Here is a 7,947-nt window from a genome sequence, read left to right as displayed (position 1 = left end):
GATCCCCCGGCTAGGTGCTGAAGTGTCCCTGAGTGCTATGAGCTTAGATCTGCTATTTTTGAAAAAAGAATCGTGAAAATGTTTGCAAATCTTTGAATATATATATATATAATATACATTTTTAACTAGAATCTTTGCTTCTGGGGGTCCCTGGAATAAAATATTTTGAGTTTTTTTTTGTTTTACTGTTAGGATTTAGAACGAGGATAAGGTGACAAAAAACATCGAAACAGAACCAATCTCCGTTTGATATATATATATATATTTAATAAAAACTGCTTTGCTTGTGCTGGTAGTTTTCACGCTCGCTGCTTGAAACCCGTACACTTCGGTGCAGGCGCCTTGTGTCCCTGTGGGTTGCAGTGTAGTGTTCTAGGCTAGCCTACTGTGTTTGTTGCTGTGCTAATCCCCCCCTCCCCCCTTTCTACTCTGTATATACTCTGAATTGAATACATAGATTTTATTTTGTTGTCCTTTTAGCTCAAATGTCTGTGACTGTACCTCGTGCTGTTTACATAATTTCTGTCTAATAAAGTAATCAATCGATCCAAAGGTCTCCCGGCGGGCCAGAGACCGGGATGTGCCCGTGGAGGTGCGCTTCGTGGTGGAATCGAACCGGCTGGTGCACACGGTCACGGCGGGGCCGAGGAGGAGGAGCCGGTTCAGAGAGAAGTGGCTGCGGGACGTGATCGAGAGCAAGGCTCTGGTGCGAGCCGCCCTGGACTTCTGATCGGTCAGAAAAGAAGAAGAATAGAATATAGCCTACATAGAAAAGAATATACATATATATGTATATATATATGTATATATATACAGTATATACACACACACACACACACACACACACACACACACACACACACACACACACACACACACACACACACACACACACACACTCACACACACACACACTCAGTAGCTAAAATCTAGATGCTAGATGCTTCACACGGTCTTAATGGGTTGAATACATTTATTTCCGTTACCATATTGATGACCTGAATAGTAAACACAATAATGCAGTCAACCTGGTACACCAAAGACCATTGGTGATGAATTGAATGCAGAGCAGGACCACAATGGAAACGTCCCCAGGACTTTTTTTGTTTTATCCTTTTAGCCTTAATGTCTGACTGTACCACGTGCTGTTTACATTTCTGACTAATAAAGTATTCAATCAACCAATCAAAAAGGCAATATACACACACTGTATATTATATTAAATATCGTTGCTCATTATGTCCAAAACCGTTACTTTTCAGGATTCAGGATGCAACTAGAAAAAGTGCTCCTCGGAGCACAGGTGCGCTATAATAGGCCAATGTGAAAAGGGTGCCATTTGTTCTTAGGCTTTTCACTGCAATCGGACACTGCAATCATGATTTGAGACATTTTGTTCCAAAAATGTGTTTTGCACAATTATACCTGCTGGTGGCGCTATAACAGGCCAATGGTAAAAGGGTGGCATTTCTTCCTCGGCCTAATAGAAATGTGCGTGTGACATTTCACGGAAATCGAAAGCTGCTTTCATGATTTGAGGCATTTTGTTGAAAACGGACCAATCCTGCAAACTTTGGAAGCCAATTTTTGGCAATCAGGATGTAATATGGGAAATAGGATAGATCCGTGTTGATCACATGACTATAGAGATACTGTGTACCGATTTGTGTGATGTTTTGACAAAATCTGAAGGAGTAGTAACAATAAATGTGTTTTGCACAAATCGGCCTCCTGGTGGCGCTATAACAGGCCAATCTGAAACATTTGGGCCAGAGGTTCTGACTTGGCATCCAGGGAGTGTGTGTGCACAGTTTCGCAGCGGCCGGGCCAACGGTGCCGGAGATTAGGTGGTAACGGACGGACAGGACGGACGGACGGACGGACGGACGGACAGGGGGTAAAACATACTCTCTCGCCATGCCTTTCGGCCTGGCGGAGACAAAAATTGCCCATCTACAAGCTCAAAGCGCATTGCAATGTGGCATGTTTGAGCTTGTAGATCAGCTATTTTTGCTACTTTAGAGTGACACTGTAGTATCACAAAATAGGGCATTTATACTTCATGAAAAAAAAGAATAAAAGAACATAAAAAGTTAAAATATAGAAATATGATAATAATAATAATAATAATATATAATGGACTGGGTGTTTCCCTGCATTGTGTTAATCGAAACACAACAACAGTGAGATACTGATAACTAGTTTAAACGTATTAATGGCTTAACATTAAGATCATAGATTACATTCATACAGAAATGCATAGCTAAAAAGAAGAGATGTGACAGCATGAATGACAATGCCTCCATTTGTGTTTGAAGAGACAGTACTGTAGTGCCATCTTGTGGAGATAAACGTACACAACAGTAACAGTTGCAAAGTGATTTCAATAGGAAATTATAATTACAATGCTGTAGAAAACGACACACTTCCTAAGATCCAGTGAGGTATAATCATTCCTTTGTGCTACTGTGTAATGTCCGGAATGTGGTAATGTATAAGACAACGGGATAAGTGAATAATTTTTACAGTGATTTACTTATGTGATTGGGTCTCAATAGCAAAATGTCAGTAGAGCACAGACCTCCACCAAGGTGACAGTTTGTCTATATATAATCAGTGCTTCCTGGGTCCACGATGAACCATTTGTCAAAGTACTATGGTGTTAAATTAATCTGTTCAAAGGTTATTGTACTGGGCATTTTTGCCAACTGTCAAGCCCCCTTTTGGCCAATCAGTTTATCAGTTCTTCCTTGGCCTGTGATCAGCCTTGTTTCCACCTACTTTTGTGCAAATACATTCGTAACTGCTCAAGATATCCTGCTCAGACAGACAGACAGACAGACAGACAGACGTGAAAACACTACCTCCTTGGCAGAGGTAATACTGTAACTAGAAAACAACAAGTCCTCCGGTCCTTTCATTCAATGGTCCATAACTATCCCAGTAATTGCAATGTCAGAGCAATATGGATGATATACATTCCTCTAAAATGTTCTGCTTTTCTTTCAAAACAGCACTGTCCCTCCTCAGGCGCACGATCTTGCTCTCCAGAGCGCGGATTTTGGCCACGGCGGTCTCCTCCCAGTGGTCCTTGCCGTGCAAGTTCAAAATCTTACCCCAGAGCTGCTCTCTGTCCGTGTCCGCCAGCCTGCAGTACGAGTGCTCGTACACGGAGACGTGCTCTCCCTCGCCAGGCGGTCCCCCGTTCGCCGCTACACAGTCTACAGACTCGCCCTGCTCTTCGACTGGCTACGCGCCGGGAACAGAACTAAAAGACTTCCCCGGAGACACCTCGCCGTCCGAGAGCGGGCCGAGCGACTCACACAGCACACTCGCAGCGGAGTCTGCTGCCTCTTGACGGTGGAGGAGCTCCTCGCCTCGGCACACGGCGAGACGGGACGTGAGGCCGTCGTCCCGCACTTCACACGCGGCGCTCCTCCTAGGCTCCGGCGCTGAACTTTCATCGAGCGGCACGTGGTTTGCGTTCGTACCCGAGGCCAGCGGCGGTTCGAGCAGACTTGCGGGCACCGTTGTGTCTTTGTCTTCACAGACGGGACTGCTGCTGCCAACGGTTGATATGGTTGCTTTTGGCTTCCTGGTCAAAATGAGCGGCCTCTTATTGGGAGGGGAACGGGACGTGCTCAGCTCAGTGTTGGTGTCACATGTCCTGGGTTTGGGCCTCTGGTTCTTTGTCTCACCTTCCTGAGGCACAATGAGGAGAATATATTCTATGAGTGTTGTTCTAGCTAGCTATAGATCATAGATAGATAGACATGTATTGATCCAGCTAGGGAAAATCAACAGCTCACAATGCGGCGCATCGCAATGCATTGTGAGCTTGTCTGCTAATTTCAAAAGATTTTTTATACATTTTATTCATTTGAAAACTTGTCAAATGGGACATTCTGCATAATGAGTACTTTCTACTTTTGGTACTTTAAGTACATTTTGATGCCAATACTTTTGTACTTAAACAGACTTTTACTTGTAACAGAGTATTTCTTCATTGCAGCATTGATACTTTTACTTAAGTAAGAAATGTGACTTGCTCAGTTTGCCACTTTGACACATTGCTGAGGGCTGGATTCGAGCCTTCCCAGGCGGGCTCTCTAACCATTATGATATTATGATATTATGTTCTAATGTTCGATGCCAAAACCACGGTTCAATTGTTGATCGCAATTATTTGTATGACCATTAATCGTCAAGTAAAATGACATTATCGTGATGGTCCTAAACGACACTCACATCTCGGACAGAAGGGGAAACGGTGGGGACGGCCGTGTTCTTCAGGTAGCGAATCCCCCAGCGGACATTGAAGCAGTCTTCTGTGAAGTGTTCACTGCACAGGTACTGGTGTCGACTCGGCGCCCACTTGTCTCGCTTCATGTTATCCACCCATTTCTGTAACCTGCCGTTATCTTGTAAGGGGAACCTGTGAGACAAATATACTGTATGAGTGGAAAAAAGAAAGACCAGTTTGACTATTTAACTGTTAACCATTTAAGACCGGGAAAGCATCTGCCATTTTAGATTTTAACCACTCTAACCATTATTCTATACTTTGGCTATTCAAAAATAGCAGATATACAAGCTCAGAGCGCGGCACCGAGTGCTTGTAGATCTGCTATTTTTGAAAAAACATGAACATTTGTGCAAATCTTTGAATATATATATTTTTTTAAGCAAACATTTATTACTCAAATCTTTGCTTCTGGGGGTCCCTGGAACTAAATATTTTAAATGGGGGTCCGCGGCCAAATAGGTTTGAGAACCACTGATATCATAGCAACATAAGTGTTTCAGAAAACTGTTTAGGATTTAGAAGACACTTGTAAAATTGGCCTCAGGTCTTAATGGGTTACAGGACCACTTCAGCCATTTTTAACCTATCTTCATATAAATAGTATGGTCCTCACTAATGCCCATTATAAAAGATGGCACCATTTCTGTCTACTCACTTTGTGTCTCAGAGGAGTACTGTGGACAGTTCAGAAACCTGCCTACCGGTGACATCATCGGTAGGCAGGTATTTTTTACTAGGCGTAGGCTATATTAGTAGGCTATATAGACATGAGATAGATAGATAGATAGATAGATAGATAGATAGATAGATAGATAGATAGACAGATAGATAGATAGATAGATAGATAGATAGATAGATAGATAGATAGATAGATAGATAGATAGATAGATAGATAGAAAGATACGATAAGATAAGATAAGATAAGACAAGATAAGATCACCACGGTTCCTACACACTTTCACTGCACAGTACCCAGGCATCTCCACCTAGGGATGTCACCAGTACAAATTGAAGTTGACGATTAATTGTCCCACAAAAATAATTGCGATTAACAATTTGATTAAAGTCTTTGTAATTCAAAGTTGAAGGTGATTGTTTCATGCAATCAATTCTCAACCTGTTGTTTCGGGTGCGCTCGTTTCAGTGCACCCCAACCCCCTCTTGTGTGTTGGCTAGTGCTGCGCGCCCTAGCGAGACCTGACAGAATGGGTTTCATTTGCAACCAGTATGACGCTTGCAACCAGTGTGACGTCGTCTGTTAAGGGGTCTATAACTTCCGTGTTGAGGTCAAGGAGTATATTGAAGAAGGAGAGGTCAGGCAAACTATTTTCTTCCTTAAAATGTTTTTAATTTTTGACATTTGCATATCTAGTCTTTGGATGATAGGCTGCAACCCCCCTTGTGTGCCCTGGACTTTCACCAGTAAAGTCCGTATTTACAAATGCAAAATATAAGGTGCTTACCCGGTTGCCCCGGATGTTAACTCGGCATTCGGAATCTTTTTACACTGTATTATTCGGTATTATTTAATAAATATGTGTTTTAATCCCATCTGTGCCTGAACACCATTTTCCCTCCAAGTTTACTTCCTCTTTACATTGAGTGTAATTCCAGTTGTCACCGGATGCGCCCCGTCACTAGCCTGGTAAACACCCCCTCCCTCCGGAAATCTCATGCATTGCATTGCATTTGGTTTCAGGAAGGAGGGTCTGGGATTGCTCACAGAGTAAAGCTGCCCGAACCGCTGCGCATACGAACCAATCAGCGGCTGCTAGGGGCGGGATCATCCAATCACCTGCCTAGTAGCTTGAAAAAATGAAACTCCGTCTGTCATCGATTCTGCGCCCGGAGTCTCAGATGCAAGTACGCTGTGAAACAAAATGTGTGTCGCAAGCTTCTTCCATTTGACGGAGTGAGGTTACCCCGTCACTACCACTGACAGAATCGGACACAGACGGGATTAAAACACATATTTATTGAAAAATACAGGCTAATACAGTGAATACTGGTTCCAAATGTCGAGTTAACATCCGTGGCTACATGGTCAACACTTAATATGTTTTTGTTTGTACATGTACGGAGAAGTACAGGCTTTCCGTGCGGATGTCCAGTGACAATTTCAGGGTAAAGTAGGGTGACCATACATATTCTGTATGGGATATAGCTGTTTGTAGCTATTGAGATGTTCTCTTGCATAATTAATATTAGATGTTTTATGTTGTAATGCTCTATATATATTGTTGTAACTTGTCGATCCCTGCCTGAGACTTGACAGGTGCTCGAGATGGACATTATTTTCATTTTAAAACTTTCTTGAGGTATATGTAAGTGTCTAGTAGCTGGATATTTCACTGAACATCTTGTAAAATGTTAGGTTTAAAACTTGCAAATAAATAATGTAGCTGCTTATCAGTAGTATACTTTGTTATAATAAGATACAGTTGTGTTGTGCTCATTTAGTATGCCCAATATGAAGATGAGATCCATTTCTGGAGCAAGGTCCGTTTCATGTAGTAATGGTTCCATCTAGTGGATATACTGGAGAGATACATGGCTCGGTGCGTGAGCACATGGTTGAAAGCTTAACATGTACCAAGTGGTTCTGTGGCCAGTGTAAGTGGGCTGGACCAAGTCAGAATGGCAGAGAGGGGTTGTGATATTGTAAGGATATTGTGGTAGTGTAATGTTGTAGTAGGGTGAGGAATTTATATTTACTTGTTGTTCATTGAGTGTTTTAAGATGTATGTGGGTTACAGTATGTATTTATTGTATGTTTATATGTCTAGCTCCAGGAAACCCCCTTGACATGGTGCAGTCCAAGCTCATTAGCTCAGCTGGGGTAGCTATAAATGGCTGCCTGTGCCAACAAGTCATTCTTGTCTCTGTGGCGATGAATAAATACCTTCCTTCAGGTTAAACCTTACTCCAGGCCTCTGCTGCTTCCAGCCGCAAGTCGGGCCTTCTCACAGCAAGTATGATTCCGCAACCCTGTTGTAAACAGTCCAGTACCGGGTGACAAGCGGGGCCAAGAAGGGCCGACATTTCATGACTGGAATCTTTGCCAGATATGACTTATGGAAACAGGTTCTCAGCCCAACACAGCAATACAATGTATTTGAAAAAGGGTATAAGTCACCAAGTCATGAGATAGGAATATCAGCTTGAAAGTCCTTCCTCCATCTCTTTCTCTCTCTCTGTCTCTGTCTCTGTGTCGAGGCGATTAAGTGGTTAGAGGTGAGGTGTGCAACATGCCAGTCTTACATCTGGCCCTACAAGCTGGCAGCCCCGTGGATCCTGTGCCAGCCCCAGTGCCAATACAGCGACCTCTGCCTGGCGTGAAGAATATGGTGTAACACACACACACACACACACGCACACACACGTGTTTACCATTGCACACTATATAACACAGCCAAAAAAACAGTAGTCACCCACCTGTACAGTCACATTTTGTATGTGAGGACATCTGCACATCTTTGTTTGTGAGCATGCGAACGGATAGACAGGAGAAAGTAGAGCTGCTATGCTGATACTCATCAGCAGTGGTATTGGAAATTGAAAATACTCAAGTAGAGTACAAATACCTAAAAATTACACACCACCAAATGTCTACAAGCCCCTGCTATTTCTGTCACCTAATG

General features: G+C 42.9%; 1 protein-coding gene across 1 annotated transcript; it reads right to left on the bottom strand.

Moving 5' to 3' along the window:
- Window positions 1–2,955: 2,955 nt before the first annotated feature.
- Window positions 2,956–4,428, bottom strand: LOC308074845 (THAP domain-containing protein 5-like; the record flags this gene model as incomplete). Its single annotated transcript, XM_080414344.1, has 3 exons — window positions 4,249–4,428; window positions 3,331–3,702; window positions 2,956–3,249 (listed from the first exon to the last, which is right to left on the bottom strand). The coding sequence occupies exons 1-3, from the start codon at window positions 4,387–4,389 to the stop codon at window positions 2,956–2,958; spliced, it is 807 nt and encodes a 268-aa protein (XP_080270470.1). The 5' UTR covers window positions 4,390–4,428.
- Window positions 4,429–7,947: the final 3,519 nt, after the last annotated feature.

Source organism: Gymnoscopelus braueri (assembly GCF_963280865.1).
Source record: "Gymnoscopelus braueri genome assembly, chromosome: 19".
NCBI lineage: Eukaryota > Metazoa > Chordata > Actinopteri > Myctophiformes > Myctophidae > Gymnoscopelus > Gymnoscopelus braueri.
Note: the sequence above shows the minus strand (reverse complement) of the source record. Positions and strands in the feature narration are given on the sequence as shown.